At 45.7% G+C, this 22,585-nt stretch overlaps 1 protein-coding gene across 2 annotated transcripts in view; it reads right to left on the reverse strand.

Annotated features, from left to right (window-relative positions):
- Positions 1-22,585, reverse strand: part of Gucy2c (guanylate cyclase 2C) — a 72,233-nt gene that overhangs the window by 22,954 nt on the left and 26,694 nt on the right. Inside the window, exons 10-19 of one of the 2 annotated variants that reach the window (XM_052721700.1) lie at positions 20,313-20,424; positions 15,519-15,600; positions 14,334-14,439; positions 10,250-10,312; positions 9,191-9,262; positions 8,490-8,594; positions 5,426-5,512; positions 4,131-4,263; positions 2,564-2,701; positions 1,338-1,426 (exon numbers count right to left, since the gene is read on the reverse strand). In XM_052721700.1, coding sequence (XP_052577660.1) covers positions 1,338-1,426; positions 2,564-2,701; positions 4,131-4,263; positions 5,426-5,512; positions 8,490-8,594; positions 9,191-9,262; positions 10,250-10,312; positions 14,334-14,439; positions 15,519-15,600; positions 20,313-20,424 — 987 coding nt within the window. The remainder of the gene's footprint in view (positions 1-1,337; positions 1,427-2,563; positions 2,702-4,130; positions 4,264-5,425; positions 5,513-8,489; positions 8,595-9,190; positions 9,263-10,249; positions 10,313-14,333; positions 14,440-15,518; positions 15,601-20,312; positions 20,425-22,585) is intronic. The other variant, XM_052721701.1, reaches the window with a different exon arrangement.

The raw sequence follows: 22,585 nt of genomic DNA on the forward strand, positions 1-22,585 counted from the left end.
TGAGGATGACCTTGAACTCTTAATTGTCCTGCCTCTACCCATCCAGTACAGGGATTACAGGCATGTGCCACCACATCCAGCTTAGTAAATGTTAAAGTAGAATTTTAAAACAAAATACACTCGAATTCTTTTAGCCTATAAAATACTAGTCCTAGCCATTAAATCAGTTGTATCTGAGTATTAGCTCCTCGTCTGCACATGTGAGAGTTTGTTATTGTTAATGTAACGGTCTCGTGTACCCCAGTCTCCAATACCTGCTATTCTTCCCTCTGCCTTCTAAGTGTTGGGATTGCAGATGTGTACACCCCTGCCTGGCTCATACTTCTTTTTAAATCAATAGAGGTATTTATAAGCCTCATGCACACATCACATACACATGTAGACTGTGATGTGTACTTTAACCACCAGCTCTTTCTTGAGCCGGGGGGGGGGGGGGGGGGGGAGGAATAGGCCTTGGGGGAGGGGTAAGAACAACTGTCACAGGTCTTTGTGTCCTAATCCCTGTATCCTATGATTGCCACCAAAGGGTAGCCCTTCCTTGTCTGGGAGAGACAATTCCCATTCCCATCGGACAACTTCAAGTGTAGAGAGTAGTCCTGTACAGACTTATCATTAGATGTAATCTCTAAGTCATAATAATAACTAATGATAAAGTAAAACAATTAGAATGACTAGATTTGCCGGCATCACTGCTCATGCACTTGAGGGCCATTATTAAGTAACAGGGCTGAACTCATGGTTCAGCACCTCAACAGTAAACTTAGAACTTAGATGCCCCTGAGTGGCTAATAGGAGGGGCACATATATAGAGTGGACATGTTAGATAGAGGAATGGCTTATGTCTCAATAGAACAGAGCAAAATGGCATGAAGTTTGATCATGCCACACAACTAAAAATTTATAAATGGTTTACTCTGGAATTTTCCACTTAGTAATTTTGGACCTCAGTGTTTTCTGGTAACTGAAACCACAAAGAAAAGATTACCAACAGAGGAGACTGTTTGACCTTTTCAAATGTGATTAACTGAAAAACTTTGAGACGGGGCAATTGCACTGGGTTCCCTGGGTGGGTCCAGATGGAGTCACTCGCGTTCTAATTGGAGGACAAGATGAAAAGAAGCAAGACAGGAGAGGCTTGAGGATGTGACAGGAGGTTACGAACCAAGGGAAGCCACCAGGAGCTTGTGAAGGAGAAAAGGGCCACCTCCAAAGAACCTGGAGGCTATTTGGAGCTTCTAAAACTCCACATGAACACATTTTTTGCTCTTTCGCCCACAGACTCTGCGGTAGACCATTATAGGTAGACAGACTACTGAATACCAGGAATATCGACTCACCTCCAGCTCCTTTTCATCTGTAGTTTCCAGGAACAGATCTGGGCGGAAAGGTCTTATCCCATCTGAGTTTTCCACTCTGAAAATCTTCTCTGATTGGATGAGAATAATTCCATTACAAGAAGAACCCCAGCGAGGACCGTTGAGCACATCTGAATTGGTTCACCCCTGGGTGACTCTTTAGCCAACAGGAGTGTGACAGAGCCTCTACAGATGTGAGTGAAGTGGGAGGAGTCTTCTCCCACTTACAACCCAGGAGCGGTTTACACTAGACAGCTATCACGTGAACACCTCAGATTCCATTACTGCTTCACCAGGCTCGCTTTCTCCCACACTCATCTCCGGACTCCCAGATCCCTCAGTCATCTGACCTCCAAGACAATCATGAGTTAGTGCACAGTACATGCTCAGAAAGTGGAGACTGGAGGAACAAATGAAGTGCTTTCCTTGAACGTGACAGAACACTAAGCCGTGATTCCCAGGAGAATGAAGCGCAGGTGCTGTCTCTTGCCAGCATGAGCTAGTCCAGCTGGGAAGCAGGTACCTTCCCTTCTGTGATCAGGAGAGCTGCCAGGGCAGGAAGCATTCTTTTTTTTGTTGGCCTTTTTGAGACAGGGTCTCATGCAGGCCAGGCTGGCTTTAGAGTGCTTAGGAACTCCTGATTCTCCTGCCTCCCTGTGGTGGTTTGAACGAAAATGGCCCCCAAAGGGAGTGGCATGATTAGGAGGTGTGGCCTTGTTGGAGGAAGTGTGTCACTGTGGGGGTGAGCTTTGAGGTCTCTTTTGCTCAAGCTTCTCTCCCTGTGACTGTCAGTCGACTTCCTGTTGCCTGCAAGATGTAGGACTCTCAGCATACCACCATGCTCCCCATCATGATGCTAGTTGACTGAACCTCTGAAACTGTAAGCAAGCCACCCCAATTAACTGTTTTCTTTATAAGAGTTACTGTGGACAAGGTGTCTCTTCACAGCAATAGAACACTCTAACTAAGACACTCCACTCCCAAGTGTTAGGATCACAGGTGTGGACCACCCCAGCTAGCAAGTGAAGGAAGATCCTTTAACACTGATGTGTGATATACGTAATAATGGCACCTGGCTGGGCTCTCTAACCCCAGGTCTTTGCAGTCCTCTTAGAATGTGCAACTCCGAGAAGGAGCCATTCCTTTAGCAGAGGAGAGGCCTGGGGTCTTCTGACTCTGTGCCAGACTGTGAAAGAAGTCTGACTCACCATTCTGGTCCCGACAGCTCAGCGTGTAGAAAGTTTCCTTACGAAGGATGATCTCCTGGGCGATGATCCCGAAGCTGTACACATCCCCTTTCTGAGAGATGCTGGCTTGGCGCAGGTGCTCAGGAGCAGTCCACAGGTCTGTGTGGGGCACATCGACAAGACAGAGTTGGAGGGAGGGGGTTTCACTTAGGCTGAAAGTCCAGGTAACAGACATCCATGATCAGCAGATCCAGCTTAGCAACACTAAGGAGGATGGGATATGTCTTATCTGATTAAAAGCTCTGTTTCTTTGCTTAATGAATTAACTTGGCACCCCAGCAAATCTTTATAAGAACGTATAAGGGCGTAGGAGGATGGTCCAGTAGGCAAAGGACCTGTGTAAACACGAGGACCTGAGTTCGGATACCCTAGAACCCATGTGAACAGTGGATGGGTGTGGTGACTGCCTGCCATTCCAGTGTTCAGAATGTGGAGACAGGATTCCCCAGGGCAAGCTGGCCAGTCAGAATGGCCTTATTGACAAGCTCTGGGTTTAGTTGTGAGACTGCCTCGGTAAATAAAGTGGAGAAGGCTCCTGCCATAGCCTCAGCCTTCTGCTGAGCGCACACCTGTATGTGTGCACACACAAAAATGGAAACATTTAGTCTAATATTATGTTAAACTTCACAGGATTGTGAAAATAGAGGCAGAATTATAATTTTTCTTCTATTTAGGAGAATGAAACCCAAAAGACTGTTACACAGAATTGGAAAAAAGACCTTCACTTTTGGAGCTAGGAAGTATGTTGAAATGAGGTCGAGATTTCTGAGACTGCTTAGCTGTGACTTACAGTAAAGAATGGAGGAGAAATGCTTCCCTCATTCAACCCGTGTGTCTTCATGTTCCTTTCCTGGACCCTCCCCACAATACTGAGAACGACCAATGAGGCTCTACTTCACATATTATATGTATATGTATGTATACGTATCCTGTCACCACAGACAAGTGAGTGGTAATGTCCACATGGGAACTGGGTCTCTGTACTCTATCTTCTTGTGAAAAACTCCAGCCTGTAACCTCACTCCCATCTCCTACAAAGGACGAGTTCAGTGAGACGGTTCTACTGTTCTTCCCGACCTAGCTTCCACAGGTCTGTAAGTTCCTCAAGCTTTTTCACTTATCTCAGGAGACACAGCTGAATACCGTTTAACTCAAAGAGCATTTGTTGAGGGGCTGGAGAGATGGCTCAGCGGTTAAGAGCATTTTCTGATCTTACAAGGAACCTGACTTCAGTTCCCAGTGTCCATATGGCAGCTCATAGCCATCTGTAACTCCAGGTCCAGGGAATCTGATGCCCTCTTCCGGCCTCTGTGTGCACATGGTGCACACACATTCACACAAGCAAAACACCCATACCCATAAAATTTTTTTAAAAAATACATTTTTTAAAGTTTTCCTTGACTGATAGGCAGTGCTGGAGAGTGAGTCAAAATGTTGACTGCTTCATCGCCATTTTTTTTGAATATTCTACATAAGTTAGGTAGAAATTTCAAAAAGGAAAAAAAATGCTAGTAAGAGAGGCACAGACCTTTTTTTGGAGGTAGGATGGAATTGCACCCAAAATCTGTGATCTTCACCACCATTCGGCTGTCCACCACGCAGTTGGTGGATTTCAGACGCCCGTGGACTTCAATCTTACTGGAGTGCAGATACGACATGCCCTGAGGTTTTCCAGATGGTGGGAAAACAGAGAAACATCACATACTTTGGCTGAATGACCATTTGAAAGAAAGAAGTGACATTTTGAATCTATTTCTCTGTACATGTTGCCATGCTATCCAATTTTAAATTCGGTGCTGTGGATTTTGCTTTAACGGTATTGTGAAAACCCTACTGCTTGCCTATATGCTGTGAGGTATAGTTCCATAACAAAAATAAAAAGAAAGTTGAACGTAAACTCCAGTTGAGTAGCTGCATGCTATACAAGGCACAGGACTTTGTGATTATGCATGTGTGTGGTTGGGACATGTGTGTGGGTGGGTGGGAAGGTCAGGGGTCAGCCTCTGGCTGTGTTACTCAGGTTCCATCCACCTTGTTATTTTTTCTTAATTTGTGTTTTATTATTGTTGTGTGTTTGAAGCATGCATGTGGGCACATGTACGCCACAGCACACATGAGAAGGTCAGAGAACAACTTTCAGGAGGTGGTCTCTCTTTCCGCTGCGGATTTGGGGGATTGTACTCATATTGTCAGGCTTGTGTGACAGGCAAGTCAGCCACGGAGCCATCTGGAAAGCCCCCACCTCGTGTTTTGAGACAGTCTTTCACTGGGACCAGAGCTTGCCAATTAGGCCAGGCTGATCGGTCAGTGAGCCCTGGGGAACCTGTCTATCTCCTCCTCTCCAGTTCTAGAATCACAGATGTGTGCCACCATATCTGATCATTTTTACATGGGTTCTGAGAGCTGGATTCAGTTCTCCCTGTCTGGTTGACAAGCTCTTCACCTTCTGAGCCATCTCATCAGCCCTGTTTTTATTGTTTACATGTTCTTACTTACTGCTTATGTGAACTGTGATCAAGTACATGTCTCTAGCTCTCTGCTGCCTTGACCTAAAAATACTGATAAGACAACCTTACATTTATGAAGGAAATGACTGGGCTCAATTATTTCCTAAAATCTAGCAGATTTGGAAATTATTTCATAGGGTATTTTATTTCTGACAAATCTGTGAGAATGTGTGAGCGCACACATTATTTCATCAAGTCCCACGTATGACATAGCTACCACTGTTGTCGTTTATGGACAAAACCAGCATGGATGATGCCCACAGCTTGTTATACTACTTCATTTTCACAAATGTTTTTGTGTATATATGTCTCTTACCTTAGCAACATCATATAAGACAGAGATCTTAAACTCCCAATCCATGAATGTGCCATCAGGGTAGGAAATCGTATCATTTAAAACTTCCTGAATAGGAGAGAAAACACACACACACACACACACACAATAAAAAGATGAACCACTGCAGGGAAAGACAGCATGGAGAGATCATGAGTCAAATAAGCCAATCATGAGGCTGTTGAGTCAGGAACAAACTGGGTTGCCACCACCATCATTTATCATCACATGCCATCACCAGTTGTTGGACAGAGCTGCAGGCTGAGAAGTATGTTTGACATTTTTATTGGGTGACTGTCATGCGGTGTTCTCACATAAACCTAGAGCCTAGGACCTTCGAAGTCCAGGCCATGGAGCACAAAGCCTGTGTATCACTGACATGCTCTGGTGTAGAGTGGTATTCTCTCCCATGCTGTGACGCCAACACAGACACCCACATACACAGAGTCTCTCTCTCTTTCTCTCTCTCTCTCTCTCTCTCTCTCTCTCTCTCTCTCTCTCTCTCTGCCTCTCTTTCTTTCTTTCTCTCTCCACAATCTTGCTCCCAGGGTCACGAGGAACAAAACGACACAAGAATAGATCAAGTGCCATCAAAATGACTCGGGAGTCTTAAACAAGAGAATTTCTACCAGTTTGAGATCAACCTGAACTATGTAGTAAGACCCTCTCTCAAGAAAGAAAAAAGAAAAGAGAGGGAGGGAGGGAAGAGGTTGGAAAGGAGGAAGGAAGGAAAAGAAAGGTGAGATGTATTGTGTTGCTGGCTAACACAACATGCTGCTCTTCAGTAAGTTTTTTTTTTTTTTAAATAAATGGAAGTATGTTCTAAAATAACACTACGGCATAGTAACCTAAAATAACAATAAAGCATATAGTACAGTAAATACATAAACCAGAATCATAGCCATTGATTGTCATTATCAAACATGTACTGTATGTAGGAGGTGGAGGCAGGAGGACCAGAATATCAAGGGCAGCCTGGGCTATGTGAGACTCTGTCTCAAAACAGAACAGGCATTGGGTGATTTTCAGCATCGGGTAGGAGAGAAAGATATGCAGACTTCCCAAGGAAGTCTGACCAAAAAGTATCTGCCCTGCCTGCTCCATCTCATGAAGACTGGATGAATGGATTTGTTTTATATGTTTTTAAACACTTTTTTTTTTTGAGACAGGGTCTCCCTTGGTAGACCACAAGACCTGAAGTACCCCGTGTATCTGGCACACAGCACATAGGCAGAACTCCCGACGCTGCCTTGAAGTTGAGATTCTCCTCCTCATTTGCCTCCTGAGAGCTGGGATTACAGGTGTGTGCCATCACACCTGGCTGGACCAGTGTTTCTAAGCAGGGAATTGCTCCTGGGAATTCCTTCATTAGGCTTTAGTCTCTACTCTCAATGCTAATTACTTCAATTGACTTAATTGCTCTGAGTTTTCTTTAAGTAGCTAGGATCTCTGTCCTTAAGAGAGCTCTTGACTTTCCTAGGAATTGGAGGAGCTAGGCTTTGAACTAATCTAACATTAGGGTGGTTCCTATACGGGGTTTAGTTAAACCAGCAGGCCACTGTTTTCAGTATGACCTGGAACAGAACAATCTTGTTTCAGGAAACAGCCTGACTGGAGTCTTGGTTTAACTTGGGTGTGGCATCAGCGATTTCTCAGGAGGTTCTAGAGTTATTAGTCATTAGATGAGGCTGTGGGGCAAGAAGGAAGCCATAAGCAGCCAGAATCTGCAGGAACTTTCTCCCCTTGCCTTAGTACTTGCCTGTCCTAGCCTGTTCTCATCGGCCAACGTGCACCCCTTGGTGGGATTCTGCTTCAAATACAAAATTAAAATGTATCTTTCATAAAGTATGAACAGAATTTACAGAGTATGAGAAGGCAGAACAGAAAATCGCCATTGGATGCGTCACCTGACCTATTCTGGGACTTCTTTAATTCTTTAATGTATAGTCACATAAAGCACATGCCCCTGCCAGAGTCAGTTCGTGTCTGCTTGACATAAACATAGTCCCCTTTCCTCTCAAAGTGTCCTGATGAATTACGTGGCCATCTTGCCCAAAGGTGTCTGAAGGCCCAGAGCATCCATGCCCAGCCATTCTGCAGAGTCGGGATCCAATGCTTTGGCCCCTTTGTTCTGGATTCCGGCCTGTTCTTGCTTTCTTCTAGTCCCGTTTCTGACATCTGCCCCGTGCACGTCAACTGTGTATGCCCTTCAGAGTGCTCAGTGGCCTGAGGGTCCCAGCTTAGTGCTAGGTTCTGGAAACCTGACTCAGCCCTATCCTGCTTTTTCAGCTCTGGACCTGCTCATCCAGAATACCAGAGCCCACCTTGCCCTGCCGAGTCCTCTTCCACTCCTCCCGAGGGAGAGAGGGACTCTGAGACCTCGACAGAGCAGATGCAGGACTTAAGACAGGTCATCCGATACTGGCTGAGCACCTGTCCCTTGTGTGTTCAACCCCCAAAGCAAGTGAAGTAACATAAAGTGTGTGTCTCAAAGCAGTCACTTACCCCTCTGCTTGCGTTCCTATGTCTGGTCTGCTTTTCTGAATATCTTTGGCTTGTAATGCTATCATAGGACTGAGTGATGCAATCAGATGCCTCTGATCACTACTCCTGACAACCCTCTGACGTCATTTCACTGAGTACGATTTTTCATTTTTCATTTTTTTTTTTTTTTTTTGGTTTTTCAAGACAGGGTTTCTCTGTGTAGCTTTGTGCCTTTTCTGGAGCTTACTCTGTACCTAGGTTGGCCTCGAACTCACAGAGATCCTCCTGGCTCTGCCTCCTGAGTGCTGGGATTAAAGGCGTGCGCCACCACCGCCCCACGATTTTTCATTTGTTTTGTGTGTATGAGCACTTTGCCTGCATGTGTGTGTGCACCACATGTGTGCGGGGCCCATAGAGACCAGAAGGGGGTGTTAGATCCTCTGGAACCGGAGTTACAGGTACACATGGAGCCAGCTCCAGTACGTCTTTTTTTTTTTTTTTTTTTTTTTTTTCCCCATATAGTGGACCACTTAGGCAATAGGAAGTGACCATGGTTCCTTACCCGGAGGGACCCTCTCTCACAGTATTCGATCACTCCAAAGATCCTGGTGTCCAGCTTCACAGTGCCATAGAACTTGGTCAGGTTGTAGTAGTCAGACTGTAGCAACTAAGAGATCAGGTGAATCAGCTATTTACAGAGCAAAGCCCAGGGGGTGGGGAGTGGAGGATAGGAGGTGGGGTGTCGGGGGCAGCTAACAGGCAACTGGGTGGGTTACAAAACAAAGCGGCAGGGGGCAGGGGGGCGGGGGTGCTACGGTGGAGATTTATGTGCCAGTGAAATGTGCTGCTTTGAAGTCTTTGGCAAGAAGACTCGAACATAACAACTGAACGCCAGCATCTTCTCCTTCCCACACACATCACATCTTATTCAACCACATTGGATAAAGATTCTAAGGACCTTTAAAAAATACCAGGGCTGTGTTGTAGGCAACATGAGACCTCACTGTCCAGCGTCCCTTGGTGGATTGTCAACAAGAAGCCAAGTCACCCTTTGCCTGGGGACTCTCTCTCTCATCAGGGGACCTCAGTGTTTGGGGACATGGAATGAAGCTGAATCTAAAGGGCCTAACAGGGTGCGTACCTTGTTGAGTTCGATCTTCTGCTTCTGAAGCTGAATCTAAAGGGCCTAACAGGGTGCATACCTTGTTGAGTTCGATCTTCTGCTTCTGAAGCTGAATCTAAAGGGCCTAACAGGGTGCGTACCTTGTTGAGTTCGATCTTCTGCTTCTCCGTGAAGTTGCCATCACTGTGCTTGAGGTCTTTCAGAATCACTTTCTGCCGAGATCAATTGTGGGAAGAGGGGGATTGCTGTGGCCCGAGTCGTTCACGGACAGTCTCCAACTAGTCAAGCCACAGGACAGCAGAGTGTGGTGCAGTTCATTATATGCACAACGGAGAAGTTTGCATGAGGGCCCATTGTATCGCAAACTTTCTGCAGCACTCACAGTGTTTGACTAAGGCTTCTATCTCTGGTGCCTGGTAACTGGGATGTAGTAGGCTGGAGTTTAAACGTTTCATGAAGAATGACCAGGGGGAACGGAAGGGAGGAAGGAAGGAGGGAGGAAGGAAGGAGGAAATGAGGAAAGTGGGAAGGAAGGAGGAAATGAGGAAAGTGGGAAGGAAGGAGAAAAGAAAGGAAAGACAAGGGAGGAAGAATGGAGCCCCTCCCTGACGGGGGATTCTTGAAACCAATGTATAAGGGCTTCCCTGAGTGACCTGAATCTCACGTTTCCTGTCCTCTACTTCTCACAAGAATGTTTCCTTTGGAACGTCCCCAGAGCACCTTCCACGTGAAACTCTTGCAGCGACCTGGGCGCCTCTGCCCACCTGGGCGCCTCTGCCGACCTGGGCGCCTCTGCCGACCTGGGCGCCTCTGCCGACCTGGGCGCCTCTGCCGACCTGGGCGCCTCTGCCCACCTGGGCGCCTCTGCCTTTGTATTGCCAAGGTCAGGGGCCAGGACAACTGTGTGTCAGAACACCCAGCATACCCCTGGACAGGTTCAGGGCAGTGAGGGCTCGCCTAACGACTGACAGGGTTCAGGGAGCAGGGGTGGGGTGGGGTGGGGTAGGGGAACTAACCCCTACTAACCAAAAGGGTTTAGAACGAGGGGGAGGAGGGGGACGACGATGATGAGGACTGTACAAACCGACAGTGTTTAGGACAGTGGGGCGCCGCACTAAGGGAAAGGGTTCGGACAGCGGGTGCGGGCCGGGGGGGGGGGGTGCGGGGCGGGGGGTGCAGGGCGGGGACACCACACCAACCTTTTTGTCATACTTGCATTGCCGCAGTCTCTGGATTGTATCCCGTCTCCTGTCGTCGTCGATCTGGCGGAGAAAAGACCGATTGTTCCAGAACTTCAATCTCCCTTCACTGTCACAGACTAAGAGGCCCTCTGGGTGTGTCTGCAAGTGCTCCACAGCGTGCTGGGCAGGCCCCCTGATGTGCATCTTGGGCGCACCCTTTTGCTTCGCCTGATTCCTGCCGCCTACCCTTCTGTAGGTGTCTACCGCCTCATTCTCTGGGCTTCCTCCTCCCTCCCTCCCTCTCACGGTCTTACTAGTACCAAGAATTCTCTTTGCCTCCTACGCTTTGCTTCCTCTCATTCTCCTCCTGTTGGAAACCCTGGCCTGTGCCATCTCCAGGCAGATGCTCTTGGAGAAGGATGCTACAAAAGCTCACTGCATTCGAGTTGCAATTTTATGCCTAAAGGCCCAGCAGAGATGCCAGAGGGGTGTCAGGACCAGGTGTCCATCACTCCTGGGTTTGGCTTAGAATTGCCACATCAGCTGGTTTCTCAAAAAAAGCCTGAGATGTGGATTTTTATATGATATTCTGTGATTTTATATGTTGGCAATTGATTTAAAAAATGTCAACACAGAACAACACATAGATGAACATATGTACACCACTGCAGGTTAGATGTGGTTCCTGCCTTTCCTGCCACTGACTTATGGTTTAAACACAGGAAAAAAGTTAAGACTTGTGTATCTTTCAGTTTGCATATCATAAAAACTTGGGGTGCTGTGCTGGCTAGTGCTAGATTAACTTGACATCTGAGAAGAGAGGACCCTAGCTGAGAAAATGAACTGGCTGTAGGCAGACCTGTAGTACATTTTCTTAATTAGTGATTGATGGGGGAGGTCCAGCCCACTGTGGGTCGGGCTACCCCTGGGCTGTGGTCCTGGGTTCTATAAGTCTTGTGGGCTGCAAGAATATGTCATAGAGATTCAGCTGTGTATTAAAGCTATACCTTGACCGAACCAAGGGTCTGTCAAGAGGCAAGCCATTTATTATGAATAGTTGGTGATATCCAGCCTTTAATATTTCAGCTGTCTTCTGCTATGAAATTCTGCGTGTCCAGACTGGTTGGTAAACAGTTCAGCTCCCCAGACCTGCTGAACTAAGTTACTAACTGTCCCGCTGAGTTTAGGAGACAAGCTGGCGGGAGACTCACAGCTTTCTTTCTTGTGCTATGAAGCTCAGACTATCCCCTTGCCTTGAGGAGGCCTAGTGGTTCTCCAGAGCAATTGACTGAGAACAAAAGAGGATTTTTACATATCAAGGTGGGAAGTAAAGCAATATTCCTGAGGAGGCAGAGAACCAAGTGCCCACGGAAAGAAAGGGCAGACATTTTCTGTAGAAACGGAAAGAACAGCATGGTGAGAGCCAAGAGAGGATGGCAGAGGTTCCGTGGAGGGTAAGCAGATCTCGGGTAGAGTCTTCTGAGTGCCAGGAGTAGAGAGTAGCAGAGATGGAGAAAGAGGATACAGAGGACGAAGATGAGGCTGAAAGGACTATGACCTGGGGAACTGAATGGAACTGTAGTTATGGAGACAGGATTTCATCCCAGAGAAATAAAGTAGATGGATATAGGGCTTGGTATGTCTAGAATTATTCCTGCCTTGAATGCCTGGTGGAACTATAACTGAATTGATAGAATTTTGTCTTAGAGGAATAAAGTTAACAGACATAAGAACATAGTGTACGTAGATTTTTTTTTTTTCCCTCAGATATCCCACGCCAGACGTAACTAAACCCCGGGACCCCTGGATACTTCCATATATAAGGAAGCAGGCTGAGCAAGCCAATAAGCAGCACTCCTCCATGGCTTCTGCATCAGTTCCTGGCTCCAGGTTCCTGCCCTGTGTGAGTTCTTGTGTTGACTTCCTTCAAAGATGAACAGTAATTGGAAGCATAGACAAATGAATCCTTTTCTCCCAAGTTGCTTTGGTCATGATGTTTCATTACAGCAATAGAAACCTGGACTAAGACAGAAATTGGTACCAGGAGTAAGGTATTGCTGTGACAGACCTGACTATGTTGTTTTGGGGAGGATTGTGAAAGGACTTTGGGTCTTTGGACCAGAAAAGCCACTGAGTGTTCAAACCTTGGTGAGCTGTTCTGCAGGTACTTGGGAGATAAGGATGTTGAGAGAAATTCAGATGAAGGATGCCTGGCTTGTGGAATTCCAGAGGCAAGTCTGAGAGTCACCATCAGGGCCATTTACTATTTGGCGTTAATCTACGGTTCTGGCTAGCTGGTACTGAAGAGTCAGCTGTGAGTAACAAGATAGCAGAACCACTGAAGTAAACCTTTGCTCTACTGGACAACTGGTCCGCCGAAGTTGAGGAATTAGCAGTGATAAAGAAGAACCAGCATCACTGAGGTAAAATCTTCTGGGAAGTGCTTCCTCAGAGTCAGCACACAGAACTGTGTTCTAGAGGTGAGCAAGGTTGTGCCTTGTGCTGGCAGCCAAACTTGGTAGTGTGAGAGTCACCCAGGTAGTACTGGTTTTGAAGGCGTGAGGGGTCATGGAAAGCAGCTGAGGCTCGGTACTGTGTGGTAGGCTGGAGTCCCTGAAGAGGCCCAGGAGAGGCTACTGGTGAAAGTGCAGCACAGGTGCAGCAGAGGACCACAGCATTTTGGAGATGCCAGTAACATGGGATGACCGCCAAGGACGGCAGCAGAGGTGGACTGAGACAGCCTGAGCTTAGAAGACAAGCTGTGTGTACTGCAGAGGATGGAGCTGGAGCAGAGGCCCAAGCTCCTTGGAGGAGCCCAGAAGACTCCGAGTGAATCTGGACATCGAGTTATTTACACTGTTGAAGTGTAGTTTTGCTTTATTCAGGTTGTGATTGTGTTCTTCCCTCTTGAAGGGAGAAAGTATTTAATTATTCTTGATTTTACAGGAGCCCACAGTAGAGAGACTTTAAACTTAAAAAAAAAAAAAAGAGAGATTTTGGAATTTTATAGATACTACATTTTAAAGGAGACTGGATTTTTTTTTTTTTTTTGGTTTTTTTTTTTGAGACAGGGTTTCTCTGTGCAGCTTTGCGCCTTTTCCTGGATCGTGCTCTGTAGACCAGGCTGGCCTCGAACTCACAGAGATCCACCTGCCTCTGCCTCCCGAGTGCTGGGATTAAAGGCGTGCGCCACCACCGCCCGGCGAGACTGGATATTTTTAAAAGGACAACTTTTAAAGTGTTTAAAATTTTAAGTTTGTAAAATATTCTATATTATAATGTTGATATTAATGTGTGACCTTGGGGATGAACAAGAAAAAAAAAAAGATTATGGCTTAATAGCGATATGTTCGTATATCAAGTTGGCGAGGGATCAATTGTGCTAGCTGGTTTGATGTCAACTTGACACAAGCCATAGTCATTTGAGAGGAGGGAACCTCAGGTGAGGAAACGCCTCCATTTTCCTTTTACCTACATTGCTAGTTGAATGATAAAGAAGGCAGAGCTTAGGATTCCTCTGAACAGGAGTCCCTGGACACCATGCCTCTTTGCAAGTCTCATGTCTCCTTTTGTGGTTGGGGAGTGAGGTGGGAAGCTATCATGTCCTACAAAGACAATTTGAGATTATGAGGTTAAAGTCACCTCCTGGAAAGGCTGGCTCCTTCTGTGCATGTGTGTTTTCCAACTGTAGGCAGGACTGTAGGACATTTTCTTAATTAGTGATTGACAGGAAGGACAGCCCATTATGGGTGGAGCCATCACTGGGCTGTCTCTCCACATCCTCTACAGCACACACAGCTTGTCTTCTAAGATTGGGCCGGCTCATTCCACCTGATTTCTTATAGAACCCAGGACCACAGCCCAGTGGTCGCTCCACCCATAATGGCCTGGCTTTCCCCTGTCATGCAGCAAGCAAGCTGCTAATTTCACAGACAGAAGTGGTCCAGAAACCACGGGCAAAATAATCCTTCCTCCTTTAAGCTGCAAATGTCTAAATCTTGGATTCCTGAATGAACTAAAGTGTCCATGCTTGGTACATTTGCTATCATGCTACCAAAGTCCTGTCAGATACTCATCAACACGTAGAGCACACCTGACTTACCTTCAGGCTGATATGGTTGGTCTCGTTGGTCTCCAGAGGAAAGATATTTTCAGAAGGAATGTGGGACCATTTTTTCTGCCGAAGTTCATTATCTCTTCTGTATTTTCTGTAAAAGGAATAGAACCATCAGGAGGTGTTTATGAGCATCTATCTTAGTTAGGGTTTCTATTGCTGTGAAGAGACACCATGACCACAGCAACATTTAATTGGGTGGCTTACAGTTCAAAGGTTTAGTCCATTATCATCATGGTGGGACATGGCAGCATGCAGGCAGGCATGGTTCTGGAGAAGGAGCTGAGAAGTCTACATTTTGATCCAAAGTCAACAGGAAGTGGACTTCAGACATTAGGCATGGCTTGAGCATATATGAGACCTCAAAGCCTGGCTCCACAGTGACACACTTCCTCCAATAAGGTCATACCTACTCTAACAAAGCCACACCTCCTGATATACCACTCCCTATGAGCTTATGGGGGCAATTACATTCAAACTACCACAACATCCATTCCGTTTGGCTCCTAGACACTAGGAAGAACTTAGGACCTTGACCCTGCAGTCCTCAGGCCAGCAGACACTGAGGTGTGGCTTCGTGCTCTTCCAACTGCTAAGTGGACTATTTTGGGCTTTTCTCTATTTTACTTTCCTAAGCTCTTCACTAAGACGGTAATTCTATAACAAAAGATCTGAACTGATGGTGAAAAGAACGAAAGACAAGAAAAGCAAGCTTGTTTTCTTGAGACAGTCTTACAAAATAGTGCAAGCTGGCCTCAAATTTACTTTCCTTTCCCTCAGTCTAGGATGATAGGCTTGGACCACCACACCTGGTGGCGTGGATGGTTTCTAAGCTTCTTCTAGCCTCCACACTATACTGGACAATGATTCTGCGATCTCTCAGGACACACCAATAGAACTCTGAAGCTAGCTAGTTACACACACTGTTTATAATGTGGCCGTATGGACACAGCGTGTTGGCAATCTTCCCGAGCACACACAAGACTTCACACAGGCCGATCCCTTGACTCACAATTCTAATCTACCCATATTGGCATCTGCCTTTGACACTGCTTTTGATGCAGAATGCCTTTAAGATCCCAGGCCTGCCTTTTTAATCAAGCATTGCCAACAGACACCAGACTTGTCCCCTCTCCTCCCCACCAGGGGGGAAAGCCTGTGGGAAGGAGGTACCTCAGCACCAGGAGAGCAATCAGCAGCATCAGGACCACAACTCCTGCAAGCGTGAAGACAGCAATCATCAGGATTTGAGGGCCTGTGGGAAGGAAGGCAATATTAATGCATTAGCGGGACCACAGAGGAGTGTGAACCCATTCCAAAGCTTCTCCTGCTGTAATACAGTCTGAGGACAGGAGAAGGAAGAGTCCCTTTGAAAAATCCTCATCTTGTATTAATCTCTTCATTGTATCCCCAGGCTCTGAAGAAAGCTGCTGTGTGTGCCCAGGAAAAGTGGTGACCTAGCCGGGTGGTGGTGGTGCATACCTTTAATCCAAGCACTCTGGAGGCAGAGGCAGGTGGATCTCTGTGAGTTCAAGGCCCATTTAGACTATACAGAGAAACCCTGTCTTGAAAAACCAACACCCCCCCAAAAAAAAGGATTCCTTTTAGCATTGTTTGTAGTTTCTTTCAGTGTGCTGGGATTGTAGGATTGTAGGATTGTGGGATTGTAGGATTGTAGGTACATGCCAACACAGTTATGTAGCTCTTTATTTCTAACCAAAAAAAAAAAAATACCACTGTCATAAGACCATTAAGTGGTATTCAACACACATAATTTGGAGGGATCTAAGCCTACCTAACATTCTCCAGACCTGTGTGTCTAAGGAAGTTCTATGCAGGAAGAAAGCAATGGCTATTTTCAAATGCAGGGCATGTGTTCTAAGAAACCACAGCGCTGCACGCTATTCCTTTCCAAGCTTTCTAGATTATTGAGGGATGACAATAATGTGATTTTATTTGTTATAATGTGTGTGTATATGTGTATGTGTGTGTGTGTGTGTGTGTGTGTGTGTGTGTGTGTGTGTGTGTGTGTGTGTGTGTGTTGGGTACATGTTGTAAGTTCATAGATTCTCAGAAGAGTAAGTGGAATCTAGGAACATGGGGATCTGTCCCAAGGAAACACTGGAGGACATCTGAAGATGCAAGGAGACAGACTCAGAGAGATAAGGCACAGCAAGGACCCTGACAGGACGGTCCTGGCTCACAGGAACACTTCAGAGCTTCCGCACTAGGCAGGAGGTCAGTGGGTTCAGTGAAAGGACCGAAGTGAGAGACAAGACATGTGAGAAGCTGGAAGAAAATGGATATGGGGTGAAGAAGACGTGATTTTTCATATGGGGGGGGTGGAGAGGGAGGGAGAGAGGGAGGGAGGGAGAGGGAGACAGGGAGAAAGAGACAGAGAAGAAGAGAGGGAGAGGGAGAGGGAGGGAGGGAGGGAGAGAGGGAGAGAGGGAGGGAGGGAGGGAGAGAAGGAGAGGGAGAGGGAGGGGGAGAGAGAGAGAGAGAGAGAGAGAGAGAGAGAGAGAAAGCGCACTTAGGGAGAGTTTGTTTTTTGTTGTTGTTGTTGTTGTTTTTTTTAAAGGCAGGAGATCACTTCTAAATAGTGAATGAAGTTTCTCCAGGAAAAGAGATAATAGATATCCCATTAAAGCAGCGTGCACTCCACCTCACATGAGCCTCTAACACGGCACCAGGACACACAAATCCTCAGGGCAACAGCCCAGGGTCTACCAGTTTGCCTGCACCCATCATGAGTAAATTATTAATTTTAAATGGCTGAAAATTTTGAACAGAAGTTTGTCCCTCCTTATTTTGCCGAGACAAGAAAAAGGTGACCAAATATTAAGAGACTTCTCTACCATAAACTTATGTCACGTGTTTTAGTCATGCTATTATGTCCTTCTAAAAAGTTTTCTCCTCTCTCTCTCTCTCTCTCTCTCTCTCTCTCTCTCTCTCTCCTCTCTCTCTCTCCTCTCTCCTTTCTCCTCTTTCCACCCACACCCCCAAGCCAAGATTTAGCACGTGGCAAAACCAGAGCACTTTGCGGTGAGGGCTGCTTTGTAAATGCACAACTTTGCCCCGGGTTTGCTCATCACCTTGCTTTCTAAGTGACGTTTCTCCTCTCATCTCAGCAGAAAACTATGCCCACCTTAGGGCTCCTGCCTCCACAGTCATATTTCTTTGGATGGGTTCTGTACACGACTGTGATGGGCACTCCATCATACCCATTACCATCACACTCCTGTATAACACACCCCTAGCCCCAGACATAAAACAAGCCTGTAGAAGAAATACAACTGCCACAGTGTGGCATTATATACCTCCATACCAGAGCATGAGTTCGAGGGACTCAGGTCATTTTGGTCCCTATCTGCATAATGAGCACCTCACTGTGCTACCCATAATTACCATAATTAGATATTTAAACATACTATTTAAACCAAATAGGCTTGTTAAGGCAGGGTCACATTCTGTAGTCCAGGCTGGCCTGGAACTCACTTTGTAGCCCAGGATTGCTTCCACCTCATGGCAGTCTTTCCACTTTAGAATTCCAAATGCTGTGATTACAGGTGTGAGCCAGGCCTGGCTAAATGCAGTTGGTTAAGTCAGGCTCACAGTACTTCCAAGGCAAACCTTCTGCTGCCCTCTAGTGGCTATCGTGGTTATTATCGTCCGCCGGCTTCACATGTGTGCTAACTTCTAAGTCACAGGACAGCACAGCTGGAGGGAACTCCAGCTTTAAACATGTGCTTTACCAGAGGAAGAGCTTTCAGTCACAGAATAAAAACAAACGGACTCATGTTAATGCATAGTCTTCGGCTATGCTTCACTGTAAATATAGTTGTACTCTGGACCCAGCACTAATATATACAGTTATAGACTTACTATTTATGTATTTAATTGCAGAAGCCTGTGAAAAAAGACCTTTTGCTCCTCTCTCTCTCTTTCTCTCTCTCTCTCTCTCTCTCTCTCTCTCTCTCTCTCTCTCTCTCTCTCTCTCTCTCTCTCTTCTTTCCCCCTCCCTTCCCCCCCATGTACAGGTCACAGGTCAACACTGGATGTCTTCCTCTATCATCTGCCACTGTATTTTTGAGACAGAGTCTCTCACTGAACCTGGACTGACTCATGAGCCACTGGCATCTGCCTGCCTCCACCTGTTCCAGCCCTGCGGTCACAGATGCACACCTGTGCATGCAGCGTTTTGTTTTGTTTTTTAAGGTGGGAACTCTGTGTGTGTGTGTGTGTGTGTGTGTGTGTGTGTGTGTGTGTGTGTGTGTGTGTCCGAGGCACGCATGTGTGTCCAAACTCAGGTCCTCAGCAAGCCCTTGGCCCACTGAGCCATCTTGCGCTGTCTCCCCCTGCCGAGAAAGGGAAAGTGGGGCTGGGGGAGGGAGGGGCACAGAGAGACAGGAATAGAGACCAGCAGACAGAGAGGCACAGGCAGGGACAGAGAGGCAGAGATGGCTGAAATGTTCATTTAAAACTCAGAAGCATGAAGATAGCTTTGGGGATAAAGCTATTTTTTATTGTATAGAAAGCTTAAAAGCAACTATAAATCTGCAGTTGTCTCGGGTCATTTTGTTCAGGAGAATGCACTGCCCACCCACACCTTCTGTCCTGCTTTAAGTCAACCATTTCCACTTAGGAATCACAGACCAAAAGGAACTTAGAAACAGTTATAGTTTTAATACAAGCAAGTCCATCGGACCAGCGATGCTTAAAAGCAGATCAAACTTCCAATTCCTGGCTACAGATCACTGCAAGAATAGAAATATTTCTAACTCCATTTTTAAGACTTGAAAAGGTGATAACTGAATACGAACATTGTGAAAAAGAATGAAATTTCAGGAACATGTAAAAGGGAAAATTCTTTCAGGATCTTATTACTCAATGGTAACTAATATTAAAATTTTTTGTATTTTTTTTTCTTTTTTAGTTTTTCGAGACAAGGTTTCTCAGTGTAGTTTTGGAGCCTGTCCTGGATCTCACTCTGTAGACCAGGCTGGCCTTGAACTCAAGAGATCCGTCTGGCTCTGCCTCCTGAGTAGTGGGATTAAAGACGGATGCCACTGCCACCCAGCTAATTTTATGAATTTCTTTTGGGTTTTATTTCTACAGAGTTAGGGTCTTGTTAAATAAAGAGTTGCATTTTCCTATTCTTCAATGTTACTAGTTTCCTATCACTTAAAATTCTTTGGAAAGAATAAATTTCATTTGGTTGTATGGTGTTCAATTTAAGAATATATCATAAACTTCTAGGAGCCCATTAATGGTATTTTCACATCTTTGAGTATGATTGTGTGTCTAGATTTAAGATCTTTGTCTTAAAGATGATAGACTAGTAATACAGAATTACTGATCATTACATTAAGCACTGGCCAAGCCAGTCACAGACAGAATGCACTGTGAATTTTATGGTCCATGGAGGCCCCCTGACCTCCCTGCTGAAGGCCAGGGTTAATGTTGTGTATTCTCGCCGTGTCTTGCTAACATGAAGGCCACGGCCACGCCATGTTAAGGCCTTTAGAACCTCACCTCCTGTGTGTCACCGTCACTGTTGCTGAATGTAAGTCCTGTGAAGGAACGGAGGAGACTTTCAGGGCCACGATCACTGACTCTCTCTCAGCCTGATACGGCAAATATTCTTTGCTAAAATCTAGAGAACGTTCCTTGAGTCTGTTGCATTAAAATGCACATAGAGTAAAGCATGTGTTTCTATGATTATTTATATTTTGCCCGCTTTATGTCCTTGTTTTCTAGGGAACTGCTTATATGGGATCCATCTTCAAAACAGGGTTAGCTAAATTAGAATGTGGCTGTATCTATGTAGCTCACTGGGCTTGTAAAACCCACATTTACAAGCCCAGAAAGCCTCTGTGAGATGAGAAGAAAAGAAAACTAGCCAACTCCACACAGCTTACATGGAAACTATGTTGGGGGAAAGAAAACCTGGTGAGAATGTCTTACCCAGCCCGGGAACATCATTAGGGAGCTTGTGGTCCTTCCAGATGAAGTTGGGGTTCACAGCCACTGGGATGGTTTTGTTTATATGGGTGTCGTACATCATAAGAATGTCATACTGTGTTGGGGCATAAAAAAAGAAGAAAAGAAAAACATGAAAACATTTTAGAGCAATTTGTGATGAGATTGACTATATGTGTGTGTGGCTTTGGTGGGGGCAGGATCTTGATATTGTAGCCAAGTCTGACCTTGAACTCTTAATTCTCATGCCTCAGCCTCCCAAATTCTGGGATTACAAATGTGAGCCATTTCCAGTTACTAATTATGCCTCTAGATTTAAGTCTTCATTTGAACTCATCTGCTAATGGAAACATTGCTACAGGATAGCCTTGAATTACTGTTGCAGATATCAATAATGCTGTGTGAAATATGTCTGAAACATGGCCACCTTTCAACAGTTACTAACACTTCCTCAAGACATTCCCATAGGAAATCTACACTTAAAGAACTTCACACTGGAGAACTGAACCCATAAATGCATGCATGGAAGGTCAGAATTAGCCTGCATGCTGGGATATGGCATGCTGACTCTCTGCTGACCCTACCCTGGATGTGAACTGGCATCTTGATAGCTCCCATGTTTTGAGAGTTAATCCCTAGGTTCCCTCAAATACACACACTGTATAATACAATTGGAGGCAGTCATTTGCTAAAAAGCTTGACCAAATTTGCTGTGGGAGAGCTGTGTAGGGAATAGTTCTCATACGAAGTGCAGTGGTGTGGCTTAGGAAAGATCTCACACACGTCTTTGCCTCTCTTCCACGGGCAGCAAGGGTCTCATCCAATTGGATGAGGATATGGGTCTCTGTGGTTCCTGTTAGTGACTGAAGCATTAAGGGAATCTGACTCAGAGGTTTCCCCTTGATGTGGATGCCAACTATATGTTCCTTTTTACATTTATTTATTTATTTGGGAGGTGGGAATGTGTATCATGCATGTGGAGGTCAGGGGACAATGTTCAGGAGTCGTATCTCTCCTTCCATGTGGGTCCCAGGGATCAAACTCAGGTTGTCCTCGCTGGCTTCAAATATAGTACTTCATTAAAGGTCCAATATAGTAACAAAAACTGTGGATTCTATGAAATGCTGCCCAAAGGCGTGTGCCACCACTGCCCGGCCCACATTTGGCACTGTAAATATCTCTCAAAAAGCAATGCCAATACATATACTCATGTATGACTTAAGCTTGTCATAATGTCTGCTCTGGAACATTTTACAAATAAATGCTATTTTCTTCCAGATTTCCAGTTTTGTCAGGGCCTGACCTCTTGTAGGAAGAAGGTGTTCAGTGACCACTTCTTGGCTGGCTGGAACAGTGGCTTTCACAGCTTATATGGGCATAGCTTTGGAAATGCATAAAGACAGCTGTCTCATTTTTCAATTCAGTGCTGGTCTGCCATGAACTCTGTACCAGATAGGAAGCTCTGTGTGGGAGACTTGGCCAGAGAGTAAGTAGATCTACTGCCTCAGGGTTTCTATCGCTGTGATGAAACACCATGACCAAAGCAACTTGGGGAGGAAAGGGTTTATTTGGCTTACTATTCATCATTGAAGGAAGTCAGAGCAGGAGCTCAAACCGGGCAGGAACCGGGAGGCAGGAACTGATGCAGAAGCCATGGAGGGGTGCTGCTTTCTGGCTTACTCACCATAGCTTGCTCAGCCTGCTTTCTTATAGGACCTAGGACCAAAATGGCCAGGGGTGGTACCTCCATCAATCCCTAATTAAGAAAATGCTCTTCAGGCTTGCCTACAGCCCAGTCTTATGGCAGCATTCTCTCCACTGAGGTTCCCTCCTCTCAGATGACTCTAGCTCATGTCAAGTGAACATAAAACCAGCCAGCACAGGCCCTGACACAGGAGTGAAGAAAGCAGGTGCATAATGTAAGTGACAGTGTTGCAGAACAACACTGGGATGTGTGTGTCTGAGGGACTACACGGTTCACAAGCTTCATGGGAGTGCTGATGAAGAGAGCTATTTCTTTGAAATCTTTAGTTTGAAAAAGTGATTCATGGTCTTTAGGAAATGCTTGTCAGCAGCTTGTTATCTTTTCATTGACTCCATCACTAGTCTCTCTCTATATATATATGTAGTTGATTTCTAATTAGAGGTTCTATGGGCTAACATGCTTAGGGAATACTACCCTAAGTGTGAACTAGAAATATAAAAACCAAGAAAGCTGAAATGATCTGCTGTAGAGAGATGTAAATAAAGCCTCCATG

This window comes from Peromyscus californicus, unplaced genomic scaffold (genome assembly GCF_007827085.1).
Source record: "Peromyscus californicus insignis strain IS unplaced genomic scaffold, ASM782708v3 Scaffold_6__1_contigs__length_162567912, whole genome shotgun sequence".
Lineage (NCBI taxonomy): Eukaryota > Metazoa > Chordata > Mammalia > Rodentia > Cricetidae > Peromyscus > Peromyscus californicus.